General features: G+C 35.1%; 1 protein-coding gene across 1 annotated transcript in view; it reads right to left on the minus strand.

Moving 5' to 3' along the window:
• LOC136032995 (DNA topoisomerase 2-like) overlaps positions 1 to 19,882 on the minus strand; it is a 67,346-nt gene that overhangs the window by 23,789 nt on the left and 23,675 nt on the right. The window contains exons 8-13 of the mRNA XM_065713521.1: positions 17,518 to 17,728; positions 13,917 to 14,026; positions 11,476 to 11,706; positions 8,076 to 8,323; positions 5,744 to 5,975; positions 2,765 to 2,964 (exon numbers count right to left, since the gene is read on the minus strand). Of these exons, the coding sequence (XP_065569593.1) occupies positions 2,765 to 2,964; positions 5,744 to 5,975; positions 8,076 to 8,323; positions 11,476 to 11,706; positions 13,917 to 14,026; positions 17,518 to 17,728 (1,232 nt within the window). The remainder of the gene's footprint in view (positions 1 to 2,764; positions 2,965 to 5,743; positions 5,976 to 8,075; positions 8,324 to 11,475; positions 11,707 to 13,916; positions 14,027 to 17,517; positions 17,729 to 19,882) is intronic.

A 19,882-nucleotide genomic window follows, 5' to 3' on the forward strand; every position in this document is an offset into this window, starting at 1 on the left:
AGGTCCAATTTCAGAAGGAACTGTCCATAGTGGTAGCAGTTACTCCTTTCCTTGACCCACTGACACATGTTAAAAATCAGCAAAATCATGTATTTTTCCCATTTTTTTCATCTTCACCTCAATGTTGCCATGAATTCCGTCAGCTGCATTACGAGTGTGTCCCTTTGCAAGGTACCTGAGAATGATGCATTCTGGCCCGAAATCTTGGTTGACTATTTGTACAAGGGCTGTGTATAAGACCCAATTCTTATTCTGACCTAAACAATTATCCATCCAGAATATGAATTTTCTGACGTCTCTTTTACTTGTTGCAGTAATTACTAAATAGGGTGTCAACAATGTTCTCAACTTCCCTGTCTCTTAGTGCCTCATGCCAAAGCACACAGAAAGAGTTTCATGACTCAACAAATCCTGAATCTTTCGGATGTACTTTTGCAAATGTCTCGTTGAAAACTACCAAACGACTTGAAAAATGGACTCTTTATTTCCGGGCAACTCTGGAAACAAGATCACCTTCTGGAGGTCCACTACGTTGACTCTTGTATAGGGACTCTCGTTTTCGCTTGCGTCTTACTGATACTTGTGGGTAGCTTTCCTAGCCATATCTATGTGCAGCAACAATTCGTCTTTCCAAGAACTGTCGAGTTCCTGATCAGGCAACTCATCATCATCCACATCAATATCATTGCGTTTTTCTGGTTATCGCTAACATGTCGGACAAGAATCAGACACTGGCATTTTCAAAGAAATATTCAAGGTTTTCAGAACTCGCCAGTATGTTTCAACTGAGATACGAATGTAAGTGTGCTTTTGTAAGAAATCATGAGCCTGAGTATCCGAACATGAGCCTGGATACTTAACGAAGAATAAGTACTTTACATTTGATGAATGTTTCCTTCGGTAGTGTTGGGTACACGCCTTGATACTGTTGATATGTGAAGTAATCTTTTCTTTGATTTCTACCGAGGTGTTGTGTCAAGGCGTTTCTTTTTCCATGGTTATCACAGACATTCTGACCAACAATTCCACTTTTTATTTTCTTGCACAATTCGGTAATAGGTGCATCAGTTCTTAAGCCAAGGATCTTTTGAAATATTTTCATGCATAATGGGATTTTTGTTCGAATGTGTGCCACGGATCTGGAAGATATTAAAGCTTCGATTCATTTTTTTGTATGATTTCTGTGAAGTCGTTATAGGGCAGTTGTTTTTTCAACTGTTAGACGTTTGATGACAGTCGATTTTACACACCCTATGTAAAATCCTGCCTATTGAGCCTCGACTCATAAGGTACTTCCCAAAAGCATTTCCAGATTGCAAACCAATTTTCTTTTGTAAGTTCTTTGCACTACTTCTTATATAATGGTTCACAAGGATTAAATCATTCAATGGATGTTTCAACCTGTCGCGTGTTATCTTTTCTTCCCCACCTTTGGCTCTTTTTCGGCCAGGATGGGACTTCACGCTAAATTGTCCATATGCAGTAAGGTTTCCTGGCCTATAATGTACTGAACATTCGGTGAAGGGCAGATTAAGGAGTTCGGGCGGTAAGTCAGGAGTATTTGGCGCAATCACTTGCTCAGTGTTTAGTAGAGCAGCAATCTCATTCAATGTCTCCACATCTACCTCATCCAAAACAAGAGGTTGCATCAAATGAAAACTTTCAGTATGGTCCCCACCATTGCTAGTACCCAGTATCACTGGAACTTCCTTTTCGGTATCGTCCAAAGTGGAATGCATAGCAGGTGATAATGTACAAGGAGCTTGGACTTGTTCATAAGGTAATGGTCTGCAACAGGAACCAAAATTGTGATCTGCTTCATTAAATATTTGGTTAGCTGATACACTCTATGCTATGCAATATAATCAGTCGCAGCACCCTAGTATAGAGCAAACCTCGGGCCATAGCAACCAAAAATTATAAATGTGTTTTAAAATAGTAGTTAGTACAAAAAAGTCCTGTTTCTATACCAATTCAGGAATAGTAATTGTTACTAAGATTAACCGAAAATGTAATTATTCACGACAAAAACAAATTTAGGGGATTTTTGAAAAAGAGCCTGTAACCCTTTAAAAATGGTGTCAGATCAAAATAAAAAGTATCTCAATGAAATCATAACCCTTAACCGGAGGTTTACATCCCCTCAACAAGAACGTTTATTGTTCTTTTTCATTCTTTCAGATAGCACTAGTCAGTTTTACATGAAATTACACGGTGTGGGTTGAGGGGTGATACATTTTGTTCGTCTCAACTAGAGCGAAGATTCAACTTCGCTCTTTACTTTCAACACAAAACATTGGATAAGCCTATGTATTAATGAAGCATATACCTCCCCCCTAATGTGCAAATATATACCCGAAATTGCATCCTTAGTCCAAATATAACATTCATTTGTGTCGCAAATGAACTTTACCCCCACCCCTAAATATATCCAAATCAGGGTATATATTTGCATATTGGGGGGTGAGGGTAAAGTTCATTTGCGACACAAATGAATTTTGTATTTGGATTGGATCGAAATATCCAGAGATTTTGGCATTGTTTTCACTGTTTAATAAAAATATTTGTCCTTATTTGAACTGTTGTTTGTAAGTCATCTAAAGGTAGTATTATCTTTGAAAATGCTCCTGAATAATGGAATAATGAAAACCAAAATACTAAAAAAAGAAGATAGAGAAGTACGCTTTATCTTTGAAAATACTCCTGAATAATGGAATAATGAAAACCAAAATAATGAAAAAACAAGATAAACAAGTACACTTACGTAATTACTGCTGGTTGTTTTTCAGTCCCGTTTAGGAATGGTTCAAGAACCGATTCCTTGTATGATTGTGTCCATACACGAACAGGCAATTCAGTTATTTCGATTTTATTGTCATCTAATACGGCAACTTCTCCACTGAGAGCATATCGGCCATGACCAACAGAAACAATAGTGCCTCTGAAGTTCTTAAACCATGGTTTCTAAAAAAGAAAACATAAACAAGTTTTATGAATTGGTTATGAGTAACATTGCTTTTGTCCCTAATCAATTTGAAACGTATGACCACAAGTCCTTGAACCAAGACCCTGAGAATTTGTAAAAGAACAAAAAACTTCAGCTTACAACCAGAAATTTGGAAATAGCGAAGTGACAAGTTCAGAAGGTTTTCTCACTATACAACTATTCCAAAATATTTTTAAATTTTAGATTAAATTTCATACGGGCCTATATATATGAATTAATTATTGGAAATCGTATTTAGGGGGAGGGAGAACACCTTTACCAAAACAACAAAATATAATCATATCTGCAAGGGGCAGACATTCAAAATTACAACGTCTTAGTCAAGAAGAACGATTTGACATTTTTGAAAAATTGACTAAAAAGTCGGAAAAATCGTCACAATTGAGATTTCTCAGATAAATGGCATTGTTCCAATGTTACGTTCCACTTTAAATTGAAAAAAGATTACGATATAAATTAGTAAATTTTATCCCATTTTCTGACTTTGGTGAACGAATCATGCTAGGTATCAAATTACATTATATATAAAACTGGTAAAATGACACTATTAAAGATATTTCTTATAAAGAATATAAAAATAAAATATACTCTATTTTCATTCCATTCTTAAGAGTATTCAAATTGCATAGCTATAAAAAAAATCTTTATTTTTACACAGTACTATACTATTTTTGTAATATAAAATAATTGAAAACTGACTTCCAGTTGGACAAGAAGAAACAAGTTTAAGGAGCTCCGCGATAAAAGTGAAAAGTTTTTCACAGTTTTTGACAAGAGAAATAGTATAATTCGAAAGGGTAAATATATAATTCTCAGTCAAGAAATTATTTTTACCGAACATGCTGTTCCTAGCCCTAAGCCTCAGAACATTCAGTCGTTCAGGTGGAACTCATTTATTCCCAGTGAATCAAGATAAGAACTTACTTGAAAAATGCCTCAAAATACATCTATCTAGAAGACTTATCTCGACATGTCGTTCATAACGCTAATACTTAATTGATCAAACAAACATAATAGTCGAATGGAAACTGTATTTGTAAATCAGATAAAAAATAAGAGAAATAAGCGAAAAAAAAGTTTTAAACTAGTAAAAAGAAAAGACACTCATTAAAAGAAAAAAAATAGTATTTATACAGTAGCGTTTGACACTATGCAAGATAAAAACATTCCGTTCAAACTAAACAACTAAACAAACTTGCAGTTCTCTAATCTGAGAATAAATATTTTTAGCCATAGTTTAAAATAAAAGTATCCCGACCCAATGGGAGTAAACTGTGCTTAGTTGGAAAGAAGCAAAAGATCTTTACTATGACACAAATTCTTAACTAAGTTATTTAAGGATAGAAATTTATTTACACAAGGAAGTTTCTATGCCTTTAAAATAAGACGTTCAAAAAATTGAAAGCTACATCTTAGGATTTACTTATTGGCTTTACTTTGCCCTGCTTTCAAATACCTCAAGGATTTTACAATTTGCAGCTTAATTTACTAGATTATCCACATAACTTACTTATTTTTTTTAGCTCTTTCCTCAGAATAGATTCTTGGGCAAATGCCAGTGGGTATGTGAAGGTACCATTAATGATCTGAATCAATATTTTATGTTTTGCAAAGAATGACTCTTTATTCGTTCACCTGATATGAATATATTTTATCATGGGCATTAGCCAGCTGGGGCGATGTCAGGGTCAAATCCCTCATTCCAGAGTCTGGATCCAGGAGTTCATGTCATGGATAGATAGATAGTATTTTGGCAATGCAACCCCTCCCCTTGAAAAAAGAATCCTGAATACATCCTTAACTTCATTCGATATTTATTTTCATCACATATAAATTAGTAAGGCCTTAACAATAGCGCATACAATTTTAAAATGAGCTTTGAAGGCACATCCCCAACACACATGATTTTATCAAATTTGGAGATTTATAAGGTATTGTGAAAATTGGGAATTTGAAAATATCTAGTTAACCAAATAAGGTACGGAAGAGCGAAGTATATCATACTATCGAGTATCAAGGGGAGTTAAAGGGCATGTGCTGAAAATCAAAGTTTAAGGGCGTTGGATATAAAGGAAGAATTGAGTTTAGAGCTTAAACAGAAAATTTCAGTTTGAAAATTAATGCTACAAAACGTCTTTTGAATAACCACAGTTAGGTTATGACTGATCATCAAAAGCTTGGAAGAGATCACAAATTGGTTTCCATATGTAAAATCTCTAACAAAATACCTTAAGCAGTGAAGGGAAATGGTTGCCTCATAAAAATCTTATCTGGTAAATCCCATAATATCCGGAGCCCATGTTTCTAAGCTAAAACGGAGCTAAGACAGTTAAGCAGCATTTTAAAAGTATCTGAGATATAGACTCTTATGAATTAGGTATTAAAAAGATTCTGTACTTACACATTTTTCTAAGCTAAACACAATTTTTTATTTAGCCTGTCTTGAACTTTCAAATAAGTAATTTTTCTGAAAATTTAAATTTCTCATGGAAAGAACTTTTGGGCAAAACCTAACACAAGCACTAATGAATACATTTTCAGTTTTAGCTTCAAAGTCTCACGCAAAAACTGCAAGTAGAATTTTCAAGTATTTTTATCACGAAAAATAAACTTCAAATTTTACATATCTCTTGGCTAAAAAACTTAGATGAATAATCCGAAGGAAAACATTAAAACTATAAGTAAAGTTAAATTTCTCAGTTATTAGCAAAAAAAAAGAAAAACAATGATTCCTACCATGGGCAGTGGCTCGTTTCCCTCCAGCATTCTCTTAATATTTTCTGCAAGTTCTCGTGGATTGTAGTTGGGAATTTTCGTACTCCAGCCAGTTCCAATACCGTCTGCACCATTCACCAAAGCCATTGGTATAATCGGCATATAGAACTCAGGCTCAATCTTTTGATTGTCATCACGAAGGAAGTTCAATAGTGGTTCATCATTTACAGGGAATAAAAGCCTAGCTACTGGGCTGTAACAAAAATGAAGAAAATCAAATATTTATTTCAATTTAGGTTCAAACGCGTAAAGGTCAAAGTACATCTCACCTACTGCGGATTCTCATACTTCAAAATATGCAAAGTACCAATATATTTGCAGAAAGGTTCTATCTCAATTGTGAATAGATATAGAACTGCATCCAATATATTTTTAGCTACTGAGTATTCAGTGAATTTTTGAAAACCAATCAATACATCAACTTCTAGAATACTGAGCATTAAGTTTGACCAATCAATGTAAACCAAATTAATCAATTTAAACCAAAACACATTATCAATAATACATTACATTATCAATGTAAACCAAAATTACCATAAGCTGTGATGAATCTTGAGTTCTCTGAGTATATTCTATAGATGCATACATGAGGGTTTATGTCGACACTGCAAATATAATTCCAGTGACGATAGGAAACCTCAGAAGCGTAAAAATACCAGATCCGACCTTTAAGCTTACCATAGATGATCTGTAGAAACACATTTACTTATAGAGATAGAGAAAGGCTATGATTACGACAAAAGATTTTAGTCTCAAAAACAAAACCTGATATCCATTTACTTCATTTTAGAATTCAGCCACATCTTACATTAAATATAATTATTTTCCCATCTTAATATTTATCAACAATATTAAAACGATTAGCAAAACAGGCTACAGATGCATGTATACATTTAAGAAGCTGAATACAAGAGGTCGGGTTATCTGAATGGGACATTTATAACATTTGATATGATAATAAATAAAATGTAAACAAAAATAACCAAAATAGTGGAGAAACTAAAATCAGTGGGCAGAAAAAACGCGATTTTTTCATTATTTAATAATACATTATTATAATGTTAAAAATCAAACAAACAATGAAGATCCATATTAAAGATATTACAATGTCTGACAAAATTTTGTGAACACAGCCTGTGTCCACCTTTCAATTCAACATCGTGTAAAATACCAATATGCGCATAAATGCCGTATCCAGGAGGGGGGGGGGGGAACCTTTCCGACCCATTTTTGACACGCCGTTTTATTGTATTTTTTTTATTGTACCTCCCCCCCCCCAACTCAAACAAAAATAATGGGGCGCACCCTTGATATGCATAAAAAACAAAACTAAATTTCTATATCTGCTTATAAATTCAGAAGCAAACTGTATTGAATCGTAATTATAAACAAATGAAAAAAATAACGAAAAGATAAATAAATATACGGTCATTAGGAAATCAACGATCAACAATCTATATGAGGTCAGCAGCCGAAATAAATAATCCTAGAATAGTATATATAATATAGTATATAGTTATTATAGTATAGTAGTATATTATAGTGTAATATATACAGTATAGTATAATAGTATATATATTATATAGTATATTATAGTATAATAGTATATTTTATGCATATTAGTTTAAATCGTAAAGATCAACATTTTTAGCGTGTCTTGTTTATTTACTTTGATCCGTTTAAGAACCAGTAAATTGCACTGGCGTTGCAATTTCTATTTAACAAATTGTCAAACTAGAAAATTTGTCCTTTTGTTTGGTAGCAAGCCCATTGAACTAATGTACATCAAAAACACTTCGAAGAGAAAATTATAGTCAAAATCCAAAAATAGAGCGGATAAAGTTATGGAGAAAAATCTGACCTTAAAAAAAAGAAAAAAAAAGAAGCAAAACAGGATGGCAAGAAGTATTTAAAAGAAGTGACAGAAACAAGGTTTTTCTTACAAGAAGCGACGTAGAATTTTTATAGTCTTTTTTAAGAATAAATTTTCCACTGAGCTAGGTGGCAACAAGATGTGCCTGATACGGCAACAAATGTCTCTTGTTATAATATAGATACTACGGAAAATTATACGCGAATAATTTGAACTAGCATTTTACAAAGAAACATAAAAATAAAAAAAAATTTGAAAATTTAATTTACAACGTTGTAAATTTTGTCAAATCAGAAAGGAAAAAATTGCATATTCTCTGTCTAGCTAAAAATGCATCCCGAGGACGAAGTTGTGAGATTAGGCTTTTAACTTTTGCATTTGTGGGTACGGATGTGTTAGATAATATAATGAGCCACATACCTCATTTGAGTGAAAATGTATCTGGGACTGGCAGCATCTTTGCCACCTTGAAGTCGGGTGCCGAACTGGCCAATGGGCACTAGCAAATTGATGTTATTAGAGCCAATGAAATCTTGAGCCAAGTTGATAATAGTAGACATCAAGGAAACCTCACCATGATGATAAGCACTATGCTCTGCAACCGATCCGGCAAGTTGAGCAACTTTAACCTCTCTTTTGTCGTTTCTCTTAAAGACCGTGAATAAAACCTATAATAGAAGAGTATAAAGTAGAACACATATAACATAAGAAACAGAGAGAGAGAACTCTGACAGCAAAGACTTCATCTTTTTTTGAATAATAAAAACAATAAAAAAGCAAAACAGGATGATAAGAACTATTTCAAAGAAGTGACAGAAAAGGTTTTTCTTACAAGAAGCGAGGTAGATTTTTTTTTTTGTCTTTTTCAAGAAAATTTTTCAACTGAGTTGGCTAGGTGGCAACAAGATATACGAATAATTTGAACTAGTATTTTACAAAGAAAAATCCAAAATTAAAAAATTTAGAAAATTTGATCAACTGTTGTAAATTTCGTCAAATCAGAAATGAAAAAATTGAATATTCTCTGTCTAGCAGAGATGCATAAAAACAACAGATTCCTATTAACCACATATTAACATTACCTTGCACTTACAATGTTAAATAATCACCGAAACCAACACTCAGCATGATGCCAATTTATGTTTTAAGCTCAACAACGTGGCATTTCACTACTTATTTTCTATCGGCTGAAGAAATATTTCTCGCATTTTGTTTAACACGGCAATTGTATTAATTAATTTTTAAAGTATGATGTTAATATTGGCCTCAGGCGGCTTGGCTCTGCAGTGAGTTGTTAGTAGTAGTATATGATTGGATTTGAGTCAATAGAAAAGTGAATACAACCTAAAATTGAGTATTTTAATTCCTGCATTTCACTATAGCTCGAGTTAGCAGCGATGCATTTTAGTCTTTTTCTCATATTTAACAAACATCAGTTAGGTCCAAGCCTAGCAACTTACAATAATTTATATTTAATGATTCTGAGATACATTCATTGGCCTTGGAGGGGTGAGAGAGACCCCTACCCTGAAATCCAAAAATCTCTATGAGTTGTTTTCTCCACTTTAGATCTTACATATTTAATTATGCTATTTATCTTTTGGTTCAAGCAATTTTACCCCCCCCCTCCCAAATAAAATCCATTGCTCGCGCAAGATAAATGGATATTCAACTATATGCATTCATTCCTTTATTTTTAAAGAAATAAAACTCTCTTTATTAAATTAGAAAAGATCAAGAGAGCGAAAATCGCCATTTAAGCTGATTTACGAATGGTAACTATTTTTCAAACAATCATAAGCTTAAATGTTTTTTCCCCATTAGATACAATATGAAACGTAACCTGTATGGGTCATATTAAAACATTTAAACATGATATTTCATGGTTAAACAACAGTTACTACAGTAAAGCGGTTACGGAAGTCTCTTATGGAGAGGGAGAATCAAATTTCAAGCCGCTTTGTAGTAACGATGATAGATCTCTTAGCTTGGATTGCGCTTTCCCACCCACACATACAAAATTGAGCAGCCAAAGGATCACGCAAATATTGGTCTGAGTGTCAATCCACCCCAAAGCGAGTTTATTGCTTTTAAAGCGTCTTCGTCTTTAAAACTTCACAACACCCACACTTCTTATTCGTAAAGATTGATGTTTTAACTTGGATTGTAAGCGAAGCATCTCTCTATCTCTATCTCTACAGAAGTTATAACATCTCTACAGAAGTTATTCGAGAAGTTCAAGGTTTCTTGTAGTTGGATAAACTTTTTCTGGCCTACGGTTCAGTTATGCAAAATTGTTAGTCCTTAAGTTTAAATTTAAGAAAAGATATTTTAGGTCGTTTGTTCTCAGCAGGTGTAGTCCCGATTATTCACTACTTTTCTCCAGCAAAGTATTGGCTTCTCAAGGCTGAAGCCTTGAGAAGCTCAAGACTTCTTGTAGTGAGCTAAACTGTTTCTGGCCTACGGTTGAGTCATGCAAAATTGTTAGCCCGTAAGTTTAAATTTAAGAGAAGATATTTTAGCTCGTTTGTTCTCAGCAGGTGTAGTCCCGATCATTCACTACCTTTCTTCAGCAAAATATTGGCTTCTCAAGGCTGAAGCTTTGGGAAGCTCAAGACTTCTTGTAGTTAGCTAAACTGTTTCTGGCCTACGGTTAAGTCATGCAAAATTGTTAGCCCTTAAGTTTAAATTTAACAAAAGATATTTTAGCTCGTTTGTTCTCAGCAGGTGTAGTCCCGATCATTCACTACCTTTCTCCAGCAAGGTATTGGCTCACAAATACAGACAAACATCGTATTCGTTGATGCCGATGTAAATACCCTAAGTTTCTTCGGGACGTTCTGTTGTCTCTACGAAACCCATTTACTTTAGATAGATCCAAAGTTGATGACCTGTTTTGATATCCTCTGAATTAGAAAAACGCTCGATAGAGAATCACCTAATTGTTTGATTCAACTAGTAGTTGATACTTCTCCTTGAGGTCAGAGTGATAATATCTAAGTCATCTATCTGATAATATCTAAGATAATATTTAAATATTATCTGAACTTTTAGCTACCTATACGAACATTTAGTTGTTGCTACCTGTACAACCAAAATACAGATGAAATTTACGTAGGCCCCATTTATTATAGGCCGTACCGGTCCTTTGTGTAAATAATCGTCTCTTACTTTAGCTACCGCTGCAACCCGGATATGGTCTTTTTGCTGTATCTTTAGATGTTACTTGAGTTTCATTTTCCTTCCAGGGCTCGGCTTTTTCTTCTGTTTTGTAAGCAGCTTTCTCATAAATCAATTTATGTACAATATAAACTATATATTGATGTAATTGATGGAATAAACTTTGTTATGACAGATCTATCATTAATGTGTCTAAAACCCACGATAGAAAAAAGTCATCACCGCTGACCTTGACGAAATATTAGAACACTGCATAAAATCAATCAATCTTGGGTTGCACCAACCAGACAAAGGCTCCTCTAAAATGAACTCTTCAAATGTCACTCGACACTCCTATATCAAGAAAAAGAAGAAAAAAAAAAGAAAAAAAGTAATTGAAACTCTGCATCCATAATTAAAAACAAAGGAATCCTAATCGAAACTACATATCAAGTAAAATTATTACTAGCAAAAAAAAGCCCATAAAACCCCAAAGTCTTCTAAGAAAAAAAAAAAAAAATCTCCAGAATAGTTTTGCAGACTGAACTATAGAAGTATTACTAGAATTATTTTTCTGTCAGTCGTGTACGCCCATAAAATCCGAATTTAAAGAATAACGCTTATCTTAATAGACAAAAACCATAAAGATACGGCTACCAACCTTCCTCTGACCTGGCTTCAGACCGTCAACCATTGACGGAATAGATCGCTCGTTATCGAGATTACTGAATAGAACAAGCTCTTTGTTGACAAAGTCCTTAAAACTGACTTCATGAGTATCCTTTTCATAGAGATACATTTCAGGGAGTCCCAGCTCTTTCCTTCTTTTACATTCTTCCATCCATTCGGTAAGCCATTGTTTTCGGTCTTCTACACAATCTTTACTAAATGCCTTCAAATAGAAATAAATACTAAGAAAATTGATGACATTACGCTAATAATATACAAGTTTTCGGAATAGTAGGGTAAAAAAAAACGCAAAGTAACAAAATTATATTAATCTGAGCTTAGCAAAATAAAATAATCCAACTACAAAAACAGAAATTTTTCATCCCGAGAGCATTTAAGGCCAGCGCTGTTATCTGGTCAAGTCCAATGAGACAACTTTGCGAAAATGACAATCTAGTAACCATTATGAAATGAATTTACTCATCCGTTTTTTTTTCCTTTAATAAGCTTGTGAACAAAAACATCCGACACTCGAACTGAATGACTGTCTGTCTCACTCGAATTCTAAGAGCTGTTCGAGAAACGTGAACTGGGACATATACACAGCTTATCTGATAATCTCACCCCTCCTACAAACGTGAAACTGTGGACAGTAAAACTTTCGGACTTGATGATTTGGGTAAGTTTACAGGAAACCCATGTCGGTCCTTCAAATAAAAAACTCCGCGTGTCCCCTAGCGACTTTCAGCACGACACCAATGCTGCCTTGAAAAAAATGTATGGAAAGATTAGAAAAGATGAATATTCGACATTTAACTTTTTTTCTACTAGTGCCACTTATATTTCAGCATTACCCAGCAAAACTAGAAAAAATCATAGTAAGTTCAATTATGATCTTTTAAAGTTAAGTTTAAGTTAGAGGTCAACTTAATTTGGTTCTAACCTGAAATTCTCTGACAGAAAACTTATAAACTATTTTTTCCAGGTCAAAAATGCTTGGGTTGAGACTATTATGGAATAACATTGGTTAAACAGAAAAGAAGGTGTAAAAACAATAGTACCGACTTCTTTTGGCTTCAAAGTGGTTGTTTAACATGAGTCCAACGTAGCTAAACAAAAGCACCAACAACTGAATAAAAACATAAACGAGCTGATCCTTCATTAGGCTCTGACTATTAGCTCATTGATGATAATGGTGTCATGGATGAAAATTTGATGGTGTTAGTCTTTTTTCTCTCAGAGATGAACCGGCATGTCGTCCATTATCAAATTCTAGTGCTCTTATGCTTACCCCCTTTTTTTTAATTCGACGAGCTACTACTGCTTCAGACCCTCACTTCACGCTCATCTTAAAACAACTAGGCTCTCTATGTAACTAATATGAATAATTTTCTAAGAGATCCATTTCAAAATGCCAAAGATCTAGCTGCATGGAGTAGCAACCACGTATTGTGGCTGGTCTCATTCACCTCTGCATACTTCCATGGTAAAGACAAAACCACAATCTGTTTTGTCAATCAGAAACTACAGAAGACCAAATATACACTGATTACAACTATACATCGCAAGTGAACACTTGAAAATGCATCGCTATTTTTAAACTTTATTCTAACTACTCTTTAAACTCAAACCTACTCTCCTCCCTCCCCCAAATGAAACCCTGTCCATGTGTCAGGGGTGGAGACCCGTAAAAAATAACCTCAATCCTACTCAACAATTCCCCCAATAGAGCTTTATTTGACCAAACAGATTTGGAATGTTAACTTAACTTTGGCAATATTTATTGACAGGATGCAAACAAATTTCATTAGAAAAAAATAATATGCACATAAATATGTAACTGACTTTAATTTCTACACATTTTAGTTACTCTTTAATATTTCTTTTCCTTCACTTAATATAAATTTGCTGAATAGGCTAAACAGTATGTTATCATCCTTTTATAAATAGCCACGGAGCCTAGCATGCGTGTTTTCTGTAGCTCTATTCCGTTTTTTTTTTATCTTGACTACATATACCAACAATATATATAAAATATATACATATTCGGCTTAAATTTTTAAATATTTATTAATTAATATTTCATTTTTTTCCTTTTCTTCCCATTCCCCTATTATTAATTTGCTAAATTGGAAAAAAAGTAGAGTATCATCCATTGTATACTTGCCGTGGTGCCTCATTCGTCTGTTCAACTTCCCCCTTTTTCGGAACAAAATTCCATATAGCGTTTTTCATATAACTTGATATTTTTTTCTCCTAAAACTCGAATTTTTTTTTAAATCTAATATATTACTAAGAGATTACAATGACCACACGTGATTATTTACAATACTAATTCGACGCATTCACGGGACGAACCATGATAAAAAAAAATTAAATAAAAGAAGCCAAGTCGTAGTAGAAGTTAGAAGTAAAGTAGAAGAAAAGTCGTACCATTTTAATTGCATAATCATCGCGGTCTCCTCCATACCTGAACTTTATTCGATGCCTTTGCATATCACTGAAATATTCTTTGGCCTCCTTTGAAGTAGAGGTTCCCAAACCTGTAAGAAAAAAAGTAAAAAAAAGACCTACGGAGGAAAACTCGAATCTTCACGCTTTCGCATGGACGATTATTTTCAAATACTCGATTCATGGTTATGAGGCTTTTTAAAGCAAGTTCATCAAATAGTAAGTATAATAGTAAAATAATAATAGTAAATTCATAAAAACTTGTCTGCTTCCGGAAAAAACAAACATGAAGTCTAAAAAAATAACTTTTTATTTATTTCTCTTTTCTATAGAATTAATATATCTGTACGAGCTATAATATTAAAAGCTGCATTAAAAACACAATATTACCACTATTGAAAGTTATCACTGACTATATAGAGATATCCTCCCTTCCCAAAAAGTCTACAGGGCCTCCATTTTCACTCGTGACGACTAAGTTACAAGGACTAAAATAATTTGGACCTCTGTCAAGAACCAGATTTTAATAATTTTATGACAGCAATTTTCGTGTTGACCAATGTGTAAGAGACAGATGAATAGTTTTAGTTTAATTTTCAAACAGATTTAATCAAGCTTCTTTTCTCAGGTATCTAAGTGCCAAGTTTGCCAAGAATACAAAACACGCAATATAAGATTTTTTATCCGTTTTTGTCATTGCATTTCCATTGATTATCTTTTCAATAAGATTCTGAGATTACCCATGTATATTTAGGGACAAAACAAGAGCTAAGAGTTCATATGGCACTTGTGACGAGGTCGGAAGAGCCCAGAGCCAAGAGCTGTCTAAAGATCAATGTCCTTCTAAAGATCAAAAATCATTAAGAACTGATCACCCACTCGTAAGCTAAAAATACCTCATTTTTTCCAATTTTTCCTCTCCTTTCAATCCCCCCCCCCAGATGATCGAATTGGGGAAAACAACTTTACAAAGTCAATTTGTGCAGGTCCCTGACACGCCTACCAATTTTCATCGTCCTAGCACATCCAGAAGCACCCCCTCCCTAACTCCCCTAAAGAGAGCGGATGCAGTCCGGTTACGTCAATCACGTATCTAAGAAATTTGCTTATTCTACTCACCAAGTTTCATCCCGATCTCGCCACTGTAAGTGTTTTCCAAGATTTCTGGTTTCCAAGATTTCTGTTTCCCCCCTCAAACCCCTTATGTCCCCGGATCCGATTCGAAATGAAAATGGAGCATCTGAGTCATAAAATCTTTCTATATATCAAGTTCCACTGAAATCCAATCACCCATTCGTAAGACAAAGAAATCTCAATTTTCACGTTTTCCATGATTTCCAGTTTCCCCCTTCCAACTCCCCCAATGTCACAGGATCTGGTTGTGATTTAAAATAAGAGCTCTGAGACACGTGGTTCTAATATCAAATTTCAGTAAGATCTGATAACCCGTTAGTAAATTAGAAATATCTCATTTTTCTAATTTTTCCGAATTAACGGTCCTTCCAATCTCTCCCCCCCCAGATAGTCGAATCAGGGAAGTGACTATTTCCAATTTAATCTGGTCGGATCCCTGACACACATGCCAACTTTCATCGTCCTAGCTTATCTGAAAGTGCCCAAACTAGCAAAACCGGGACCGACAGACAGACCATTAGAAATTTAAATTGCGATCTAGGACTATAGGACTTATGATTATTTTTCCTACCAACTTTCATCCCGAACCCTCCACTCCAAGCATTTTCCAAGATTTCCAGTTCCCCCCCTCCGATCCCCCCTATCTCACCGGATCCGGTTGGGATGTAAAATAAAAGCACTGAGACACGAAGTTCTCCTAAATAACAAATTTCATTAAGATCTGATCACCCGTCCGTAAAATGAAAATATCTCATTTTTTCTAATTTTAACCCTTCGAATTTTTACCCCCCCCCAACCTCCCCAAAGAGACTGGATCCGATCCGGTTATGTCAATAACGTATCTAAGACCTGTGCTTATTCTTCCCACCAAGTATCATCCCGATCTCTACATTCTAAGCGTTTTCCAAGATTTCCGGTTTCCCCCTCCAACTCCCCCCAATGTCAAAAGATCCAGTCTGGATTCAAAATAAGAGCTCTGAGACACGAAGCCCTTCTAAATATCAAATTCCATTAAAATCTGATCACCAGTTCGTAAGTTAAAAATACCTCAATATTTCTAATTTTTCCGAATTAGACCAACCCACCCAACTCCCTAAAAGAGAGTAAATCCGGCCTGGTTATATCAATCACGTATCTAGGATTTGAACTTATTCTTCCCACCAAGTATCATCCCGATCTCTCCACTCTAAGCGTTTTCCAAAAATTTCCCGTTTCCTCCTCCAACTCCCCCCCAATGTCTCTAGATCCAGTCAGGATTTAACATAAGAGCCCTGGGACACGATATCCTTCTAAATACCAAATTTCTTAAAGATCTAACCACCCGTTCGTAAGTTGAAAATACCTAATTTTTTAGAATTACCGAAATATGCCCCCCCACCTCCCCCAAAGACAGCAGATCCGATCCGGTTATTTCAACCACGTATCTAGGACTTGTGCTTATTCTTCCAACCAAGTTTCATCCCGATCCCTCCTCTCTAAGCGTTTTCCAAGATTTCCGGTTCCCCTCTTCAATTCCCCCCAGTGTCACCGGATCCGATCAAGATTTAAAATAGGAGGTCTGAGCCACGAGTTCCTTGTGAGTATCAAATTTCATTAATATATGATAAATCGTTCGTAAGTTAAAAATACCTCTTTTTTCTAATTTTTCCTAATTAACCGAATTACCCCCCCCCCCCAACTCCCTCAAAGAGAGCGAATCCATTCCGGTTACATCAATCACGTATCTAGGACTTATGCTTATTTTCCCCACAAAAATCCATCCCGATATCTCCACTCTAAGCGTTTTCCAAGATTTCAGGTTTCCTCCTCTAACCCCCCTCCCTAATGTCACTGGATCCAGCCGAGATTTAAAATAAGAGCTCTCAGACACGATACGCTTCTACATTGCAAAGTTCCTTAAGATCCGATCCCCCGTCGTAAGTTAAAAATACCTCATGTTCTAATTTTTCCGAATTAACAGTCCGCCCCCCCCCCGATGGTCGAATTGGGGAAACGACTATTTCTAATTTAATCTGGTCTGGTCCCTGATATGCCTGCCAAATGTCATCGCCCTAGCTTATCTGGAAGTGCCTAAACTAGTAAAACCAGGATAGACAGACCAACAGAATTTGCGAATACCAAGTGCCATAAAAAGAAAAACAATTGGCAGTTTAAGAAACCAGACAAAAAATTTTCTGATATGCCCCTGACATTTTTGCAGTGTTTGCGTCTTCCGGTTTGAAAAATATAATTATTATTCATACTTTTCATATTCTAAGCGGAAAACGCATGTGTTAAATTGAAAAGGATTTTTCATTTCTTAACACAAGGATTAGCAGGCAAGGAGACAGTGCTAGTAGATAATATGAAGCCCTAATAACATACAAGTCTGGCAATATGGTACAGAAAAAAATCAAGAGAAATAGATAAGATAAGAAAAAACAACAACAGCTGCAACAAAAAAAAATACCTTTGTAGTACTTTATCTTATACTTCGGCCAATCGGTTGTATTCTTCTTCCATTCCTCGAACTCTGGGACAGAGAAAAAGGATATGTCTTTATCCCTTTTGGAGGCTTTGACAATTGGAGTGATAAATTCTTCCAAAAATGGAATACGGAGCAATGTTGGCCAATTGTGGTGAAAAAAATTAATCAAAAGGCCTTTAATGTGGGAACCATCCTAAAAAAGAAGAAAAAAGGTACTAATTCTCGAGGTTGTACAGCTAATTATTTGTACCAAGGGCAACAATAGCTATTACTTGAGTGATAAGAAATTTTTGGATCTTGTTCTTTTCAGCATATCTACGTAAATATGAAATATAGTATACATATTTGGCTACCAAATACATTGCCAAGAGGAAAGTTGACATAGAATTATGAGAGGACTTCCTAAACCATATTACTAAACCTCCTACAAAGGAAATCTTACCCCCATTCCAAAGAAAGGTTAACTCGCGTACCTCCTATATACTTCTCTCCACCCTGTAACGGTTTACACATCACTGCAAACTCATTACATCATTATTTGTTTGAGTTGAAGAGAAAATGTTCACCCCTACCGACTCGGTGCCAGGTGTGTAGATACTTTATAGGCAGGTGCAGATGCTTTGATTGACGGCAATACTTTTGGTTCTCAATTGGTTCTGGGAGGACCTGACATGAGGCCACTTTTAACATCCTTATTCACGCAACATTGCCCAAGACCAAGCTACAAAAAGAGGGTCAGCCCTGGAATTGCTATACCACCAAGAGATGTGAACTTGCATGGGCGGCCTTTAGCATTTTCCGAATTCTACTTTTCCGGCTTTATTACAATTTAATAAATCCACTATTCTACTTCCAATGTGATGAAAAATATAAATGCCATAAAAGCAATTTGACGCAAATCTCATTACGGTTGGATAACACCTTCTAGTTCTAAGAATCCAATTTAAAAATTTAAAGTTGGGCAATATTTTACATCAAAATTGACATAGGGGAGACCAAATCACGATCGGTCCCGTTTAGCCGAAGCAAAGAATCTCTATATAAAAACCTATGGGACTTCTAATGGACTGAAAAGGCCCTGACAGATGCAAGAGTATATTTTTAAAATGTCTGGATTTGATTAATACTTTTATCAAAAATATCAGATTGGATCACGTTTTACGGTGATTAAATCTGGAATTTTGTCAATTTTTGTCTGAAGATCTACCCTAATTACAAATACTACAAAAGCAGGAAAAGTAGGCTCGGCATGCCGTGCCAAGGTGTCCGAGAGTGAGCTATGCTTATAAAAGCTGTGTAAAAAGCCTAGTTAAAGGTTAAAGGCAAGCTCAAAACTTGATTCATTCTGACGTTGTTTAATCCTGTTAAAATATTAGGTGAACAAAAATTATAATTTTCTTGGTAAATTTTGTTCAAGATCAAATACTTAAAAGTAAAACAGAAGAGAAAAGAAAAAAAGGGGGCTGGGATCCAGAATGAAAGAAAACAGCAGCTTTATCTGTCTTAGTCGACAAAAAGTCAGTCAAATTCTCTGGAAGTGGCATGGGTATCCCTAGAGGAGCGCTGCAAGACTTCATGAAAAAAGTTGTGAAGATGAATATCTCTCCACAAAGTGTGGACCTGAGTTTCTTTACACCCTGTTACAACACATGATAACCATTAACAGAGGAACAAGAAAAAGGACTAAAACCTTACTTGAAAACGATAGCTGATATGCATTTCTGCTATAATCCCCTAGAAATCATTGAAACCTTTAATAAATGAAGAAAATGTTTTTTCCCAGTTGAGAAAGATTGGGTTATAAAGACAGATGCCATATATGGGAAAACATCTAAGCCAAGATTTAGATCGATAGCCCTTTTGGAAAATTCCAAAATCTAGTAGTTATTAGCATAACAGGCGGACATGGCTGACGAAGCTGTATGAAAGAATAAAAATACATATTTTGCTACTATTCTCAGTATCGAAAAGATGGAAACAATATTGAAAAAAAGTTTTGGAAATTTTTCGCGACCCAGCATGATTCTCTTACAACAAGGTACTGGGTCGCTACCCAAGAAATACTTCTCTGCTCTTTTAAGGTTTTTGTACACGTGATTTTAAATAGATTAAACCATAAACTTCAGAACAATCGAAAACCCACTATCCAATGAAAATACTTCATTTCCTCGTGTGATATTTTGAGTGAAACTCCCAAACTAATACATGACCCTCAGTGTAGGCTGCCAATTATGGATTCCCAATCTGGTTGAGTCAGTAATAAAAACTTTAGTTACCCTTGGAGGAAAAAGAAGCTAACCTAACCATCATTTAAGATGAAGTGACGAAAAAACTCGGTGCCATTCGT

The sequence above is a fragment of the Artemia franciscana genome, chromosome 11 (assembly GCF_032884065.1).
Source record: "Artemia franciscana chromosome 11, ASM3288406v1, whole genome shotgun sequence".
Classification (NCBI taxonomy): Eukaryota; Metazoa; Arthropoda; class Branchiopoda; order Anostraca; family Artemiidae; genus Artemia; species Artemia franciscana.